The 20,147-nt window shown below is 39.5% G+C and overlaps 1 protein-coding gene across 33 annotated transcripts in view; it reads right to left on the bottom strand.

Moving 5' to 3' along the window:
* The window catches only part of PLEKHA5 (pleckstrin homology domain containing A5), a 245,060-nt gene extending 238,321 nt beyond the window's left edge, over positions 1-6,739 (bottom strand). For 5 of the 33 annotated variants that reach the window (XM_055358422.2, XM_055358421.2, XM_063693840.1 and 2 more), the window contains exons 1-3: positions 6,438-6,699; positions 6,196-6,275; positions 3,874-3,931 (exon numbers count right to left, since the gene is read on the bottom strand). In XM_055358422.2, coding sequence (XP_055214397.1) covers positions 3,874-3,931; positions 6,196-6,275; positions 6,438-6,526 — 227 coding nt within the window. In that variant the 5' untranslated portion in view covers positions 6,527-6,699. Of the gene's footprint in view, positions 1-3,873; positions 3,932-6,195; positions 6,276-6,437 lie in introns of all 33 variants that reach the window. The other 28 variants (XM_055358423.2, XM_055358419.2, XM_055358417.2 and 25 more) reach the window with 16 other exon arrangements.
* Between the last annotated feature and the right edge of the window lie 13,408 nt (positions 6,740-20,147).

The following is a 20,147-nucleotide window of genomic DNA, read 5'->3' as shown; positions in this document are numbered from 1 at the left end:
TGAAAATTCAATAATCAAACTCAAACTCTGTGTAATGTATTTACACACACAAACACACAGTAACATAATTAAGAGGCTGGCTAGCTTAGGGTACATAGAAAAATTATTCAGAAAAAAAGTATTAAATATCTTTAAAGATAAAGATTTTTGGCCAGGCACCATGGCTCATGTCTACAATCCCACATTTTCGGGGACCAAGGCAGGAGGATTGCGTGAGCCTAGGAGTTCAAGATCAGGCTGGGCAACACAGGAAGACCCTGTCTCTCTCAATCAATCAATCAATCAAATTAGCCAGGCATGGTGGTACACACTTGTGGTCCTAGCTACTCGTAAGGCTGAGGTGGGAGGATTGCTTAAGCCCAGGAGGTCGAGGCTGCAGTGTGTTGTGATACAGCCACTGCACTCCAGCCTGGGTGACACAGTGAAACCCCTCTCAAAAAAAAAAAAAAAAAAAAACCAAAGTAAGATTTTTCATATTTTACTGTTTTTTGGCCAAATGGATGTAAAGGAAAATACATTCTCTATATTACATATTTTTTTAATGTAGCTGCAAACTTGTATTAAAGAACCAATTTCAAAGTGTATAAAATAAACTGATTATCTAACTCAAACCTATACAACTCTTACGCTGATCAGGTCCTTTGTTGACATTAGCAGTACTATCCGTTTACATGAAGATATGTATACAAACATTTTACAAGGAAACGTAAGCACAAAAAGCAGCAAAAGAAAGTACACATAACCCTGGCACTACATACGTCATACTTACCTGTGATTGTCTATCCAAAACTTAAAGAGGGAGGATAAAATAGTTAAGAAGGATAGAAAAGCTAGCTTTCCATATTTCCCGCATCATCTCTGCTTGGCATTGTGAGTTCCTTGTTTTCCAGAATATTATAAATCCCAGAACAGTACAAAATTCAAAGAAATTTAGAAATGGAATTTAGAGGTTGCCTTTTCCAGGTAACCTAATTTAAAGACGTGAAGACTGAGCTCCAAAGTCATTAAGGTCAAGACCACATTTCAGTTCCTATGACTTCCCCACTACAATCCTCTCCTCTTACCACCTACAGAGATGCAAGTGTCAATACCAAAATATAATTAAGAGATAAATTCTTTCTGGTAACCTGCCATTTTTAACACCAACCAACATTTGTCCAGGAGAGGAATAATTTAAGAGTTATATGTATTTCACTTCACAGTGGAAGTAGAAACAACTGAAATTCTTTAGGTCTCCCTTCTTGCAGTGAGAACTTTCCAGAACACAGGATTAGGAATAGTCAAAGGGCTGACATGTCTTTTATTGGCATTCCTATCTTTCCACTTCCCATGTGAACAAAATCCACCCCGATAACCCTGTAACCTCCTTTACATACAATTTGATCAATAACCACCTTTCTTCATCTGAGAAAGAAATGACAATGAAAAACTATAGCCACCAACACGAATCACTTTCCTACTTCAGACTCCTATCTTTTCCTCCACTCTGAATATTCTAAATATAGTTTATGTTCCTGGGGTTTCTCATCCTGCTGTCTTTGCAAACTGTAAGTTCCAAAGGCATGTTTCTGCTGTTTTATTATGTGTGTGACAATGGGAGTAGTAATTCTGACTATTTCATGAATGAATAATGTATGTGAAGGTACTCTAAATTGTAAAGTTTAAGATAAAAGTAGTGCCCCTATCCTATTAGAATGATAAATAACAATACAAACAAGTAAAAAGTTTCTAGGAAATTACAATGCACATTAGGGATTTAACTAACCTTAAAAGAAATTAGTCTTCTGACATTACCCAGAAGATAAAGCAGTAGCACCTCACATTCATTACATCATATATTTATCAATGGTTAGTTTTTTTTAAAGTTTAACGAGTGATATGCAACACTATGCTCAATTTTAGGAGAAATTACTTCCATAATATTATAAGTTATTTATTGCTACTTTTGGACACAATTACTGGCTATGAATACCAAAATGATTAAAACCGACAAGTTTAAAAATGTCTTTAAAGTAAAATTATTATAGCTTTCTTAATATTGTCTTAATTTGCCAGAGAAACCTACTTAGGCATTAGACATGGCACTCAAATAAAATTCTAATTTGTTTAAGTAAACATAAAAGAAAACCTAATCAAAATGGCTCGTAAAACAAAAGAAACTCACTCAATGTCTTCCTAACAGCTTAGTTCTAAATTAAAACATACATACTCAGCCCACACAGAATAAGATTTTGTACTATCAAATAAACATTCATCCAAGAATGCACGCAAAGAAATTAAAATGTTATTGAAAATTGAAATGTTACCTCTGTTTTTATAAGATGAGCTAGGCTTAATGTACGTAGTCAAAATTACATTGAATAAATGACCTGAAATGAAAAAACTGTTTTTCTTCACATATACCATACTACTAGCTTGACAAAAAAAGAAGTATCCCTTTTCGTGGCAATATCAACTCACTTTAATTTAGGATGGAAATAACCAATAGAAAAACATTTGATGACTGCATTTCACTCAAGTATTTTTTTAGGCCATCTAATAATGTATAGTATAATCTCCAAAGAAAAGATTTCACCCAAAAATATTCACAGAAAGACCATACCATGAAACTATTCCATTCCTGTATCTTCTGCTTTCTCTATTTCTACATCCAAAAGCAAGCATTCCTAATACTTATAAAAAGCCCTTGATGTTTTATCTAAGTATCTTTCTAAAAGATTAAAGAACCATACAGGTAATTATAATTTACTGGAAGTATAACATGATCTTAAAAATAACTTTCTAGGCTCTATGAAATAAAGGTAACTTTAGCTAGGTATCTGTTATTGTTTATAAACTACTGAAGTCTTAACCCAGTTTGGCATTTCAGCATTCTCTTTCATGTCTCAGTTTATTAAAATTAAAGAACAAATAAGGTTAAACAATAAAAACAAACTCTTAGGTAAATAGTTTCTAATATAAAAATAAAAAGACAAAACCACCTATATTTTTCGTTGGGGGATTAAAATTTTTCCTACTTGATGTTGACCTCCAGCTTTGTATTTGTCTCCAAGTAGTACTAAGTTATTAAGTTTGAAAATAAATTAGTTTAGTATTCTAAAGAACTGGTTTTAAGACTGGGACCGACTGGTCATCTTTTCTCTCAAGCTCTACTAAAAGCCTTTTTTAAACAAACATATCAATAAAACATCTTGACTTAGACATATTTAAATAAACTGAAGCAAAAATACAAACAATGCTCCAATATATGCTCATGAAATATTCAGTAATTATTTCTATTTTTACTCCCTGACCGTCATTGTTTATCAAATTGTGCCTAGCTTTACATCACTTTTGCTACCTATAAACAGCCCTGGTCAAAATATATATGAACAAGGTTCACTAAAAAAAAAAAAAAAAAAAAGATGTTCACGTAACTCAGATTTTTTGTTTGTTATCTGTCAGCACAGATAATCAAAGATCAAAACTTTAAGTACCACATAGCTAATGACCAATAATCCTCTATTACCCAGGAATATACACAGAAGCACCAAAAAAAAAAAAAAAAGGTAATTTTGGTCATATTCTGATGAAGCTGGACGATTCCAAAAGAAAAAAATGAAGAAGATACAAAATTATTTTTAAAAGTGGCCATAAATGATCTAATTTCCAAATCAATGAATCGATGAATATTCCAGGCAAATAACATTAGAAAACTAAGAGTGCCATTTTCTTCTCTCAAAATTCTGACACTACACAAAATAAAGAATACAGTCACCATTATATGATAAACTTTAGAAAATCATGATCAAGACTGGACATGCAACTATTCAGCTGAGGAGTAATCACAGCATTCTAATTACGAAGGAAAAAAACGGAAGTCAAAAAACTCACTTTATATAGTATCTTGCACCTTCAAAAGTATATGCTTCTTCCCAGCCAGTAGGCAAATCTAAAACAATACATATATCACAATTAGTATTACTTCAATGATAGCAAAATAAGTCTCAATCCATTTTAATTATTCATTTTCATTTATTAGCTGTTTTAATTAAGTAGATTACTAACAAAAAAAGTGTTCAGCTGGCAATACAATAGATATCATTTTTTGAAAAACAGCAACTCAAATTTAAAGCCACCAGAAAAGTATCCATAATATTAGAGATTATCTGACCTGAGCACACACTGTAATATATTAGGGTGGAGAGGAACTATGTTCTGGCACCCAAGAAAGCAAAGGGAAGCCTTCTAATCCCAGGTGGAACACTCATGAATGACTAGCAAAAAAAAAAGCTGTGTATAACAGGCAACGCCTGCCTCTTCTTGGGTATATTGTGTCTATTTAAGACCGTATTTTTCAGCTACACAAATGAATCCATCTAGGAAGTGTCACCAAAGAGAAGGCAGAACTTCCTAACTACTTAATTAATGGAAAAGAAATGACACCGAATACTTCCGTGTGTGTTTCTAAAAATTTGACTAAGAGACGTGAAGTTTCAAGTAGTAAAGTTGGGGATGATTCAGGTGAACAATGGTCATTATGTGCTACATATTACTTATTAATGACAAGTTGTTTGGATTTCATCAAAATACCTCTTGGAAGTAAAAACAACCGATGTGTGTACAAAACCAGAGTCCAAGCAAAGTAAAACCAAACCAGAAAAAAAAAAAGTGAAATCACATAAAAGAATAAAATTTTTCTGTGGCGTGAATGTTATCAAATCTGTGGGGGTAACTAGGACACATATTTATATCACTCATAATTCCATAGGATAATTAGTCTACATAATTTAAATGTCATATCGTCTTTTATGAAATAAATCTATCATTATCCATAAAAGCAAAGAGGCCATCAAAGTTGGAATATGCGTGTAAAACACCAGAAAGGCATACTGAAGCAAAAGCCTGCACCGGGGAATTGAGAAACATGATAGTGTATTAGTCAGAAATGCCTTAAAAATGTAAGCTCATCATGCTTGCTACACCAGCCTTTCCTTTCTTCCTCCACCTTTTTGCAAATTTGGAGACATTAGTCACTTCAGTGAACTCCAGCATTTCACAGAGAGGCAGGTTTGTTCAATATCCTGGCAACTTTAACAGATTCACGGAATGTCAGAGTCGGAGAGAATGTACCCCAGAGGCCAGCTCTGAGGACTGCTGAAACTGGCCTCGCCTTCGACCCAAACTGCTCTCAAGCCTTTCCAATCACCAGGACTAGAGGCAAGCCCGTAAGAGAACACATGTTACATTTCAAAGACAAACAAGTCACGAATGTAAACAAAGAATGATAAAAGAAACCCAGACCAGTACAGAAACTACGAGGAGCCTTTTCCAGCTCCACTCACACTTAGCATTCAAACAAGCTCCCAAAGCCACCCGAGAGAGCCGCTTCCCCACGGACTCCCTCCAAACAGGGCCCGGGTGCCCACATACGGGACACCCCCTCGCACGCCCACCGCCTCCTGGCAGTCTGTGCAACCTCCGCGCGGCTGGCGGGGACTTTAGATCCGGATCGCCAGCAACTGAGGCTGCGAACGCCTCCTCCGGCTCCGGCTGCTCCTCCCGTGGCAGGAGGGAACGCGCCAAGCGTTTCCCGAGCCGTTCCCTGTCACAGAGAGGATCGCAGCACCCCCGAACTCCTCTCCTCCTCCTCCTCCTCCATCAGCCACCTACCCACAAGTCCCACCTAGGAGGAGGAAGCTGCACGGCAGGAGGCAGCGCTCCTGGGAGGAGGGGGAGGATGTGGTTACGTTATCCCGGCGGGCGATCAGGGTCCGGGGCTGCAGGGAGGAGAGTGGGTAAGGACTGCCTAAAGATTGCTGGGGGGCAAGACGGCAGCTGGGGGTCACCGGGGAGTGAGTAGCGGCCGCGGAGGAAAAACTCAGGACTCCAGGTTTCAGGGAGGGGAGCGTCGCCACTCTAGGGTCGCGAGGGTCGTCTAGGCTGGGATGGGGGGAGAAGGCGCAGGAAGAGGGCGCCGTCTCCAAGTGCTGATGAAAGGCTGAGGAGAAAGAGGCGCCCCGAGACTGGAGAGAACTCCCGGCGGCGGAGTCCCCGTGGCCCCTCTACCTGCGGCCGCTCCCGCCCGGCCTCCGCCCCGCCTCGCCTCGCCGCCTCCCAGGGCCCGCGGCGCGGGGCAGGTTGCTGGGAGCCGGGCGGCCCGGGCTGTGCCGCCTCCTCCAGACGGAGCCCAACTCCGTTTGGGCCCGGCGTTACCTGTGCTCTGCCGCCGGTGTCCGGTGACCACCGCCTCGCCGGTGACCGGGTGCAGCCAGGTGGTGCTCTTGGCCTCCTCGCTGCAGGGGTGAGAGAAGGGGCAGACACGGAGCGTGAGAGGGGACGCGGGGGCGAGCCGAGGGGCTGCAGGGGCACAGACCCGGGCTCTGCCCCGTGTCGCCAGCCGCCCGCCTCCTGCCCTCCCGTCCCCGGGGGCCCCCGTGCCGTCCCCGGCTCTTTACTTGATGAAGAAGACTCGGCCGCCCCTGGTGATCCCGTAAGTCCAGGACCGGGGCAGGGAGATCCACTCCAGGTTCAGATCCGCCGCCATGTCTGATCCCTAGCCGCCGCCGCCGCCTTCTCCTGCTGCCGCCGCGGCTGCCGAGGGAGGAGGGAACGAGCGAGCGAAGGGAGCGCGGAGCGAGCGCGGCCGGAGCGCGCCTCCCCGGCCCGGCGCGCCCCCGCGCGCGCCCTACCCCCTCGGGCGGTGCCCGCCCCGCCACCCCGGCAGGGTCCGGCCCCCGTCGCCGCCCCTCCGCATCCCGGCGGCCGCCGGCCGGCCGCCCCGCCGCGCGCTCGGGGGATGGGCAAGCGGCGCCGCGCCCCAGACCCCTCCCTAGGGCCCCTGCGGCGCGCCCGCCCCCTCCGCCGCGCGAAGGTTCCGGGATCGATTAAAAAAAAAAAAAAACGCGTCCTGCCCCCAGGGCTTTGCCCGAAGGCTTCCCATCCCAGGGCGCGATCAAAGGGAGCCTATTAATGCCCAAGCCCCTGATTTCTCTCTTTCAAACAACAAAAACACAGCGTCTGAGCTTTGTTTTATAAGAGCTGTTGGAGAGCCAACAGATTTTTCCAATATATTTATCGTTTTAAAATGGAAAGCTGTTTTTATTAAAGCACACGAAAGGCCTTTCCTGTTTGTTTGTTGTGTGCCAGATATCAAAGGTTGGACGTGATACGTGGCCCCATGAAATATGAGTGGATTTAGACTTGACAAAACAAGTTTTTTCTCTTCCTAGGCCCCTTAGGTCATATCTTGTAAAACAAAAACTCGTCTTTTTCTCGTACTTGTTTTTAAAGATTCACTTAACATCAGTGTGGATTTTTACTTGCCCTGTCTCCAATAGATTACAATAATAGCTTATTTTATGGAGTCCTTGTGACGGTGTACATTTTTAAATCTTCACAACGACTCTCTATATATGTGTGTATATATATATATATGTATATATACACACACAATCTATAAAAAATCCCCATTTTACAGATAGGAAAAATGAAGTTTAAAAACACAGTAGTTTGCCCAGTCATAGTAATAACTGCCAAAGCCTGGATTCAAACTGGCTGTAGGATTTCAAAAGTATATTTGTATAACCTCCTTGCTGTACAAGCCCACTTTGTTTTACTGCGATTCACTTTATTGCTGTTTGCAGATCTTTCACGCCTTACAAATTGAAGATTTGTGGCAACTCTGCATTAAGCAAGTCCTAGCACCGTTTTTCAACAGCATTTGCTCACTACATGTCTCTGTGGCACATTTTGGTAATTCTTGCAATCTTTCAAACTTTTTCATTATTGTACCTGTTATAGTGATCTGTAATCAGTGATCTTTGATGTTACTGTTGAAATTGTTTTGAGGGCACCATGAACTGAGCCCATGTAAGACAGGGATTTAATAAATGTGTGTTCTGACTGCTCCACCAACCAGCTCTTCCTCTGTCTCTCTGCTTCATCTTGGGCCTCCATATTCCCTGAAATGAAACACTAATAATTGTCTAATAATAATGGCCTAATATTGAAATTAGGCCAACCAGTAACCCTACAATGCCCTTTAAGTGACCAAGTGAAAGGAAGAGTTGCATGTCCCTTACTTTAAATGAAAAGCTAGAAACGATTAAGCTCAGATGTATCAACAGCCAAGAGAGGCCAAAAGCTCGGCCTTGTGTCAAATAATTAGACAAGTTGGGAATGCAAAGGAAATGTTCTTGAAGGAAATTGAAAATGCTACTCTGGTGAAAACATGAATTATAAGAAAACAAAACAGCCTCATTGCAGATAGGGAGAAAATTTTAGTGGTCTGGGGAGCAGATCAACCCAGCTACAACATTCCGTTTAGCTAAAGCCTAATCCAGAGCAAGGCTCTAACTCTCTTCAATCTTATGAAGGTTGAGAGAGCTGAGGAAGCTGCAGAAGAAAAGGTTGAAGCTAGCAGGGATTTAAGGAAAAACACCATCTCCATAACACAATAGTGCAAGATGAAGCAGCAAATGATGATGTAGAAGCTGCAGCAAGTTATCCAGAAAATCTAGTCAAGATCATTGAAGGTGGATACACTAAACATATTTTCAATGTAGACAAAACAGCCTACTATTGGAAGAAGATGCCATCTAGGACTTTCATTGCTAGAGAGGAAAAGTCAATGCCTGGCTTCAAAGTTTCAAAGGGCAGGCTGACTTTTTTGTTAGGAGATAATGCAGCTGGTGACTTTAGGTTGAAGCCAGTTCTCATTGACCATTCCAAAAATTCTAAGACCCTTAAAAATTATGCTAAATATACTCTTCCTGTGCTCTATAAATGGAACAACAAAGCCTAGATGACAGCACATCTGTCATGGCTTACTGAACATTTTAAGTCTGCTGTTGAGACCTACTGCTCAAAAAAAAAAAAAAAAAAAAAGAAAAGAAAAGAAAAAGTGATTCCTTTCAAAATATTTCTGTTCATTGACAGTGTACCTGTTTACCCAAGAGTTCTCCTGGAGACATACAAGAGATTAGTGTTGTTTTCATGTTGGCTAACCCAACATGCATTCCGCAGTTCATGGATCAAGGAGTCATTGTGACTTTCAAGTCTTATTATGTAGAAAGTACATTTCATAAGGCTATAGCTGCCAGAGATAGTGGGTCCTTGGATGGATCTGGAAAAAGTAAATTGAAAAAATTCATAATTCTAGATGCCATCAAGGACATTTGTGACTTAAGGAAGGCAGACAAAAGATCAACATTATCAGGAGTTTGGAAGAAGTTGATTCCAACCCTCATGGATGAGTTTGAGGGGTTCAAGACTTCAGTGGAGGCAGTAACTAGAAATGTGGAAATAGCAAGAGAACTAGAATTAGAGATAGAGCCTGAAGATGGGGCTGAAATGCCGCAATCTCATGGTAAAATTTGAAGGGATGAGGAGTTGCTTCTTATGGATGAGCAAAGAAAGTGATTTCTTGAGAGGGAATCTATTCCTGGTGAAGATACTGTAAATAATGTTGAAATGACAACAAATAGTTTAGAATATAATATAAACTTAGTTGATAAAGTAGTGGCAGGGTTTGAAAGGATAGATTCCAATTTTGAAAGAAATTATACTGTGTGTAAAATGCTGTCAAACAGTATCACATGCTACAGAGAAATCCTTCATGGAAGGAAGGGTCAATTGATGCAGCAAACTTCTCTATTGTCTTTAAGAAACTGCAACAACTGCTCTTACCTGCATCAACACTAGCCTGACTGGTCAGCAGCCATCAACAACATTGAGGCAAGATCCACCAGCGAAAAGATTAAGACTTGCTGGAGACTCAGATGATCCATTAGCATTTTTTAACCATTAAAGTTTTTGTTGTTGTTGTTGTTGTTGTTGTTGTTGTTTTTTGAGATGGAGTCTCACTTGGTTGCCCAGGCTGGAGTGCAGTGGCACAATTTCAGCTCACTGCAACCTTCATCTCCCAGGCTCAAGCAATTTTCCTGTCTCAGCCTGCCTAGTAGCTGGGACTACAGGTGCGCATCACCATGCCCAGCTAATTTTTGTATTTTTATTAGAGACAGGGTTTCACCATGTTGGCCAGACTGATCTCGAACTCCTGACCTCAGGTGATCCACCTGCCTTGGCCTCTCAAAGTGCTAGGATTACAGGCGTGAGCCACCGCGCCTGGCTAAAGTATTTTTTAAATTAAGGCATGTACGTTTTTTAGCCATAATGCTATTGCACACTTAATGGATTACAGTATAATAAATATAACTAATATATGCACTAGGAACCAAAAAAATGGTGTGACTCACTTTATTGCTATGTTCACTTTATTGTGGTGGTCTAGAAATGAACCAGCAGTGTCTCCTAGGTATGCCTGTAGTTAAAAAATAAGTCTTGTTGGCCGGGCGCGGTGGCTCACGCCTGTAATCCCAGCACTTTGGGAGGCCGAGCGGGCAGATCACGAGGTCAGGAGATTGAGACCATACTGGCTAACACGGTGAAACCCCGTCTCCACTAAAAGTACAAAAAAATTCTCCGGGCATGGTGGCGGGCGCCTGTAGTCCCAGCTACTCCGGAAGCTGAAGCAGGAGAATGGCATGAACCCGGGAGGCGGAGCTTGCAGTGAGCCGAGATCGCACCACTGCACTCCAGCCTGGGCGACAGAGCTAGACTCCGTCTCAAAAAAAAAAGAAACAAATAAAAGAGAGTCTTGTCTCCCTTCCTCCTGCTTTTGTTCGTTGAACAAGGGCAGATTTCACTGCGACTGGGATCTTCTCCCTCAATGCCATCTAAGAGTAAACTGCCTCTTCTCATTGTCTCTGGTCTTTTACCACACTTGGAATCGCTTATGCATCTTTGCAGCAAGATGACTCATTCCAACAGGATGCACAGTACAGTAATAATAGTACTACTTAGTATTCTTATAGCACCTAATTTTGTGACCAGTTTTGGGTGTTTCTGGAGCATGATCTCATTCATCTTCTCAGTAACTTAAAATGGTAAATAATGTTTTTCAACAGTTAAGGAAACTAAGGCACAGAAAGGGTAAATGACCTCGGACAAAGCCATATCCAGCAAGTCAGTTGGGGCCTGGATGAGAATGCAGTTTCACTGAACTTTTTCTCCCATACTCTGATTCCCCAAGGCCATTCTGTCTTCAGTGAAAAGGAGTCTGCAATTACTGCTATAATTTTCCTGTCCATCTGCATACACAAGGGGGAAAAAATAACATCATTTTAATGTTTTCTCTTTTGGTTCCTTTGCATTCTCCTCTTTCATTTCACTACTTATTACTTCTTGACATCTTATCTCCTGCCCAGTCTCTGGAAAAAAAAAATGACTCTTTTTTTTTAATCAATGAATAACTAGCAGGAAATGTTCCACATTAGCGTCAGTGGTCACTGGATATAATATAGCAAGGAAATCAAGAGCTACTGACTTTGTATTATGTTGTCATTGCAAATAAAAAATCTGAAGTTAGTCTTTTAATATGATTATAACTTTGCAATTCTAGTACCAGTTAGTCCAGCTATAGCATTTGACTTTTTGACTGTGTACTACTGGGAAGCCTGTAAGTTGACCATATGCAGTACTGGTATTCCTTTTAGCTCTAAATCTTTTGATACTACAAGATTCATTATTGCAAGGCACATTTCAAAAATCAATAGAAATTCACTTCATAAAAACGTGTATCTTAAGAAATCACATTCACAGTGCTTAAATGGCAGTCTAGAATCTTAAGTACAATTCTATAATGTGCACCCAAATTTAGGAAAAACAGTAAATAAAAAACTTAGTGACACATATACAAAAAGAGGCATGCTTCTGATTTGGGGAAATAATTGCCCTTAGGACTTCCAAGAGCCAGTAAAAGCACCCTCAATATTAGAAAGATGGGCGCTGTGAATAATTTCCATCCTTAATGAATAAAATGGTATTTTTCTAGAATGCCCTCTCTCTGTAACTATGTCTTTATCTAGTTCTGCTTTATCTTGTAGTTGTGTGTATATGTGAGTCTCCTTCACTGTAGTGAGGTAAGAATCATGCCCTTCCCATCACAGAATCTCTGCAACCTTGAGTCAGCACTAGAATGGTTACTGAATTTAATTTTCTTCCCAATGCTTCTACCTCCCAACAGAGTTATTTCCCAATAACATATCCCCTTTTTTATCACCCTGTACCTCTTCAATGACTGATTCAGATTTAAACTCATATCTAACCTCTGCTTTTTATTGTTTTTTTTTCATATTTCCATCCTATGAGACTATTCAATTTCTTATATCATGATCTGCCTTTTGGAGCAGCATTATCCGATGACTATCACAGCACAGCCAAAAAAAGAGGAGGTTTAAAAAGTACTGAACACTAAAAATAAACGTCACTCGCTCCATATATGGAGAAAAATCCTTGTCCTAAAGAGCTTATAGTTCAAACAAAGCAGAAAAACACACATAATAACAAGAAAAACACAAAGTTAAGTTTCCTAAAATATGTGAAAGGAAAAAGAACAAGGTGACATCTGAGAAAGCAGCTAATCAATTTGTTTCCTTTTTAAAAAGGAATGGGAAAAATTTATGAGTTCTAGAAAATGGAGAAAGAGGCTCATGAGAGAGAAGATAATTCCTTTTACTATTAAGAAGCATCTATCATTCGTATATATATGAATGTTTATTAAAACCTACCAACAAACTTTTGTGACTTTTATGTGGTTGTCTTTCCAAATATATTTGTGATACCTCATATATAACATTATTGCATGATATACCTCATATATCACATGTTGCATTATTAATTCACAAAATAAGGATTTTTTTTTTCTTTTTTTTGAGATGAGGTCTCACTCTGTTGCCCAGGCTGGAGTGCAGTGGCATGATCTCTGCTCATTGCAACCTCCGCTTCCCAGGCCCAAGTGATGCTCCCACCTAAGCTTCCCGAATAGCTGGGACCACAGGTGCACACCACCAGGCCCAGGTAACTTTTTATATTTTTGGTTAGAGATGGGGTTTCATCACGTTGCCCAGACTGGTCTTGAACTCCTGAGCTCAGGCAATGCACCCACCCACTTCGGCCTCCCAAAGTTCTGGGATTACAGGTGTGAGTCACCACACCCAGCTGACAATAAAGAATATTGTAAACAGTTCCTCTAACTTTTAACTAGTCAACAGTAAGGTGTTACATACCATCAGAAGTCTATAGTGAAGGGCAAAATATATGATCCAATTAGTTTAGTGGAAATCTAGGCAGAAAGACTGGAGACTGAGAGTCTAAGGCAGAGAACAAAAATAAAATCTGGAGATCAATTTATTAAAGCTTTTTTTTCTGTTAAGAACTGGATACAGGGAGATACAAATAAAATTATTTCTTTCATTCATTCATTCAACAACCATAGGCTGTATAGGGTCCTTACCATTCTGCTGGGTGATAGCAACTAAAAGACTCGGCTTACTTTGGGCAGCTTAGAAAGGGAGATGGAGACGTAATGTAAGTATAGTGTGGGAAGTAGCATATCCGTCCTTGTCATAGACTATAAATCTTCTGTAACGGTTATTTTTCAAGGGTGTCCCATGTGAACCATTCAAGGCCTATCCTGAACTACAGTCTTTTAATGTTGATGTTTTGGAGGGCTCTTCAGTTATGAAAAGGGAGAATTGAAAGAAATACGTAATAGCACTAGTTATTTTGCTGCTGGCTGATCTCTTGACTACAGCAGGGATTCTAGACAAAGTTTAGGGCATCTGCCTGGAGGCATGGAGAATAAAAGGGAAGAAGGTGGTTTAAAATGTTTTCAAAGAGCTTGCGTCTGAACCCCTGGACCTGTTCAGATTAAACACCTCTTCTTTACCTCAGTCAGGGAAACTGTAATCATCTACACCTCTCTTTGCTATAAAAGAGAAAGAGCAAAATTCCAATAGCAGAGAATTAAGAAAAGAAATATGTTATAATGCAGGAGCAGGGGGCGGGGTAGGGAGCGGGAACATTGAGTCAGGAGTCTGGCTGAATTTTATACTTGGCCTTGCCATTAATTAGTTGTGTGACTTTAGACAAATCTTTTAACCTCCACTTCCTACTCAGACCTCTGGATCCTCATGTAGAAAGTGAGGCCATAGGTCTATTTAAGACATTAAATATGACACTTTTTCCCTCTAAAGTCCTGTGCACGTCAGTGACTGAAGTTGGGGATGTTTTGTCACAGTGAACAGACACGAGTAAGATGCCTGATCTATACAATTGTTTAGGATTTTCTGCCACTTAGATGGCTTGTTAATAAAAAAGTTTGGAAGAGCAATTTACACATTTTTTGCCACAGACACTTGTATTTCCCTTGTACAAAGGGCTCTATAACATAGACATTTTAGCACGTTCTAAGCAAGAAAATGGGCTCCTCATAGATATTATATGCCATAGCCATTAAGTGGTAGACTTAGGGCTTGAACCACCTTCTTCAGACATTAGGTTTTAACTTTTGTCCACAAGACATTCCCTTCTGAGTGAAGCTTCATTCATTGTGTCTATTTCCCCAGCCCCAGTCACTCTTTTACCCACTGCAGTTGTTATCTGCTCTCACCACTTCACTGTGCCTGCTCTTCTGGGTCACCAGTTGCCCTGCTGTAAGCTACCAAGTCCAGGGGTATTTCAGTTCTGAGCTTTTCCAACCTTCATACTGTATTGACATAGTCACCACTCCTACTCCTTGAAACTCTCTACTTTTTGGTTTTATGGCATCACTTCCTGTAGTTCTCTTGCTCTTGTAGCAATATTTATCAAAGTGTGTTCTATAAATCATCTGCAGCCGAGTCACTGGAGATGCTTATTTAAATTCATTCCTGAGCCCTTCCCCAGACCCATTCAACCAGAGCTTCTGAGGGTTAGACAGAGAAATTGGCATTTAACAAGCACTTTGGTGATTCTTATATATACTAATGTATGAGAACTACTGCCCAATAGGATTATAATTCCTAAATCTATGTTTCCGCCCTAGACCTGTCTCCTAAGTTGAAGACCATATGTCAAATTTTCTTCTACACATGTTTCTTCTGGAACATTCCTTCTGGATGTTCCTTAAGTACTTCAAACTCAACATGCCAAAACAAGTCACTTTTCCTCCAAATACTTGCAACACTCCATTTACCCTCTTAGTGAATGTGGTACCAGCATCTAACCAAAATACCCACATCAGAAACTTCAAAATCATTTCCCCACAACTAGTCAGTTAATAAATTGTATTATCTATCCATTAAATATATCACATGATTCTCTCTTCCTTATTTCCACATCCTAATATGAGCACTCATCACTGCCACCCAAATTATCTTTTCAAAAATGCAAATCTAATTATGGTTCTTTCTTGCTTAAAATCCTCTCATGACTCAAAACACTTACAGGATAAAATCCCAAGCCTGTTGTTTGTCATTTGAGGCGCTTCCTGATGATCTAAGCCCTGCCAGCCTACACGTTAGTCATATGGAATGGCCCACTGATCTCTGAACCAGCCAGTTTCTTTCAAGCCTCTGCACATGCTACCCTCTCTCTCTCTAAAATGCCCTCTTACCTGTTTATGTAACAAACGCCTACCAATGTTTAAATTCTTAGCCCAAAAGTTACTTCTGGTATGAAACCATCCCTGATTCCTTTGGACCAATCTGATAACTTCTTCTACCATACTCACATATCTTCATGACTGAAATATTATAGCTTATATCTTTTTCTCCTCCTTAAACTTCCTAAATGAAACATTTTATTTATCTTCATCATCTAGCATTCAATAAACATTATTTAAGTGAATGAAGAATAATACTTAACATTTACATAATGCTCTATATTTTACAAATATTTGATACTTATTTGATAAGTATTCTGCTTGTATTACTGTGACCTGCCAGTGAGTTATGGTTCTATCCTTTCTTAGATTTAACACTCCGTTCAGCTTTTTATAGACTGTCCCATATAGAAGAGAAAAAATGGCATGGGCCCAAGAGCAGCATAGCAGTATATGAAAATAGCTGCTTTCCATAGAGCTGTCTACCTGGCTTAAACATTACTAAGGATTTATAGATATTTTGAGTAAGACACTGAAGGACAGAAGGAATTCAGCATTATATAAATATATTTATATATTATATATATATAATATAGATATATATTTAAGGGACCTATGGTCCTTCATTTATGTACAAATTCTTCCTAGAGAAAGTAGTATTGATAAAAGTAATGTGTAGTACTTAGAAGATAAAATAAAATTTAGCTACATTAACTGGAGGGAAAAATGTGTAAATTTATAATTGCTGAAGATGTGTGTAGCTGTAAGTGACAATGGCTATCAGATCTCATGCCCTAAGCCCAAGAGATAAGTAAAAGAGTGAAGGAGACTCATTTTCTCCCTCATCATTAGCATTTTACACAGTGCATGAGTACTCTGTAAGTAGATTCTAAATGGACTATTTTTATTTAATATTTTGGGTCAGTACTTGCTTAAAGCAAGAAATTTTTTCCCATCTGACAATTCATATCTTTTAACAGAAAATTATACACACACACACTTATTTGATTTTAACCAATTTCCCTCAATTTCCAATTCAATGTTTGATCCAGTTACATGTGGGATTATATAAATAATAATATATAATGCAATATCTTTAGTTAATTGTATTTTATAGCTCAAATTAAGGAAAATTTAATGCGAATGCAAATTTGCGCATTATCATAGCATTTGCCTTGTGCATAGTTTGTATTCAACAAATGTTTGGTAACTGAATGAATCATAAAATAACAGTGTACAGTGCTAGGGGAAAAAATGGAGACTTTTGAACAAACTCCTCTGTCTTGGATACATTTTTCTTAAAACCAAGCAGTTGTAAATTCAGAAGTATCTTTATCAGTTGAATTTCTGATCTGAAGAACATATGTGTCCGACCTAAGAAAATCAAGAAAAAGTTATGAATAACTACAATAAGAAATGTGAACAGATTTAAACTGAAAAGGGCTGAGAAAATGAATCATATCAGCTTAAATTTCTCTTTTTTTTACAATGCCATGTGGGGTAACAGAGGGAAGAGGAGAGATTGAGCTGTGTGGGAACTGTTTTGGTGAAAGTCTTGCTGTCCACTTCAGGCCTGCCCCACTAGGATTATGTGGAGGAGACAACATTGGTTGGAGAGTCAATGTGTTATTCTATTTCAAATTTTGTCACCCTGAGCCCAACTTTACCATTTACATAAAGTGGATAGGATTCACTATTTGTGTTTTTTTAGAGTATTTTAAGAGAGTTTTTTTTCACAACCTTGATAGAATGATTTTAAAATATTTATAATTGTCTTAACATTCATCATTGACAAAATGCAGGTAATTCTGTTTGCCAGCAATATTGAACATGTTGAGAAGATCAGATGATAGTCTTAATATTGATGGAAATAAAAGATTCTTTTATGTTCATAAGCAAAAAATTTGGTGCTAAATATTTTGATAGCTGGAGAAGTTCTCTCTATACTATTACTTTACAAAACCTTTATGACATTTAAGTAGAGATTTTTTGTTTGCAATTTTTTCAACCAATTTAAGTAATAAACACTTTTTGTGAATCTAATGTATGTTATACATTAGGCGAGAGATACTGGAGATACAAAGAAATATAAATTCAGGTTTTAACTGAAGCCATTATGGTCAAGTTGATGTGAGAAACAGTTGGGAAGAGAGAAATAGACAATTACTGTATCATCAATAAATGGCATGATAGGTACTGCACGAGATGGAAGGTAAAAGCTTGTAAAAAGGGCGTCCATCCTTGACTGTGCCGAGAGGTGGTTAGGGAAATCTTCCTAAAAAAAGTGATACCTGAGTTGTGTTGTTAACTATCATCACCTTTACAGGTATTTCTTGAAATTCATAAATTACATTTTAAGCTAACTCTGCCCTCCTTCCTTCCTCCTCCAGTTCTGGTAGGATATGAGATACAAGAGGTCTGAGGCAATGAATGGCAGACATTGCTAACATCAGTTCTTCCTTATTAGACCTCCAGTTATTTTTAAACAAACCCATTGATGCCTGAACAAAATACATATTTCCCAGGCTCCCTGTACCTAGATGTGAGCCCTAGGATTGTGTTCTGGTAAATGAGAACAGAAATGTATGGCAGGTTACGGAAAATTTCCTTAAATGATGGTTGGCAAATAACTTGGTCCTGCTTCTTTCCTTCTTCCTTACCTGCTGCTTGGAATGTGTATAGGAAGAGTGTAGCTCCGTCTTGGATGATGAAGACAAGGGCCACACCCTAGGAATGGCAGAGCAGACACCTGGATACAACCTGGGTCCCTAAGGACTTCAGGCAGCAGAGCCAACATAACTGCTCTGGACTGCTTCCTTCAGACGTACAAATTAAAGACAAATCAAATTCTATCTTGATTAAGCTAATGCTATTTGGAGGGCAGTCGCCACTCTCAGTGAAACTTAGTCTTATCTGATATATCTATCTTGTTCACCAGGACTTAGCACAATTGCTGGTACATGTCAGGTGTTCAATAATCTTTTTTGCATGAGTGCACGAACGTATGAATCCCCACACACACATTCAAAATCACATACATAAAAGTGGCCATATGCCTCAGTAAGTCTTAGATAAACCAGATTTTCTCATTGCTTACCTTGTTTCCTGAGAGAGAGGCAAACACAGAAGCTGCTTTAAATCATTCTGGTAATTAGACTCTCAACTTCTTTGATAACTTAACTTGAACAGTCAAAAGTTAGTTGACCTTCCAAATATTCCTACTACTTTACTCTATTTATAGACTACCCATTACAAATATATTATTGCAACCAGAAAGCAGACTTGACAGAAAACTTGAACCAAATAGGGACCTTTGCCAACTATGCACTGACAGACATATATTGTGATTAAATTCTGTCTACTCAGCTCTCAGTGAGAGGCTCAGAATATCAACAACGCCAATATTAACAAAATTCTCCCAGACACATACTCTGTAGAAAAGTACTATTAATAGTAATAATGATTGGCTGGGTGTGGTGGCTCATGCCTGTAATCCCAGCGCTTTGGGAGGCCGAAGCGGGTGGATCACGAGGCCAGGAGTTCAAGACCAGCCTGGCCAAGATGGTGAAACCCCGTCTCTACTAAAAATACAAAAATTAGCTGGGCATGGTGGCAGGCGCCTGCAATCCCAGCTATTCAGGAGGCGGAGGACAGAGAATTGCTTGAACCTGTGCGGCAGAGGTTGCAAGTGAGCTGAGATCACACCGCTGCACTCCAGCCTGGCTGATCAAGTGAGACTCTGTCTCAAATAACAATAATAATAATAATGATTAGGAATAAGACAAAATTGTCAAGAAGATTTAAATCATATGGTTTGTTCTATATATAATGAAGTCTAAAGAGTAAACACTAAAAAAAAACATTAAAAACTTCCCAAATTGTTTCAGTCCATTAGTTGGCCATAAGTTTTTATTAAACATTTCAAGATGGAGCCAAGATCATTAGACAGAAAGATCTAAGCTTCATGCAACTTTTGTGCAGATTATTTTCACTTTCTATCTCTGTAAAATGGCAGCATGTTTGCCCTCCACATTTCATTGCGTGTGTTGAAACAGATAACATCTTAAAATAGCTTGACCTGCTCAGATAGAAATGTTTTAAAATAGGCTGGGCATGGTGGTTCACACCTGTAATCCCAGCACTTTGGGAGGCTGAGGCAGGCGGATCACCTGAGGTCAGGAGTTCAAGACCAGCTTGGCCACCATGGTAAAACCTTGTTGCTACTAAAAATACAAAAATTAGCTGGGTGTGGTGGAGAGCGCCTGTAATCCCAGCTACTCGGTAGGCTGAGGCAGGGAGAATTGCTTGAACCCGGGAGGTAGAGGTTACAGTGAGCCGAGATCGCGCCATTGCACTCCTTCCTGGGTGACAAGAGCAAGACTCCATCTCAAAAAAATAAAATAAAATAATAAATAAATAAATAAAAAGAAAAAGCAATGTTTTAAAATAAAGATGGCATTTTTCTAGAGTAGAGAAGAAGGATAGGTAATCTTGAGATTAGTAGTAATTTACATGCAGTTCCCATCTCTGGACAGCTTGCTGTGTTTTTTTTCTCTGTAGTTCATTACTTATTTTCGAAATGATTACTCAAGAATAAACTTGGAGCAGGGTTTGTTTCCTTCTTAAATGTTGTATATGAGAACTGTCCCCTATGAAATTATACTTAATTTGGGGATGGAAA

The sequence above is a fragment of the Gorilla gorilla genome, chromosome 10 (assembly GCF_029281585.2).
Source record: "Gorilla gorilla gorilla isolate KB3781 chromosome 10, NHGRI_mGorGor1-v2.1_pri, whole genome shotgun sequence".
NCBI lineage: Eukaryota > Metazoa > Chordata > Mammalia > Primates > Hominidae > Gorilla > Gorilla gorilla.
The sequence above is the reverse complement of the archived record's forward strand: the minus strand, read 5'-3'. Positions and strand labels throughout refer to the sequence as shown.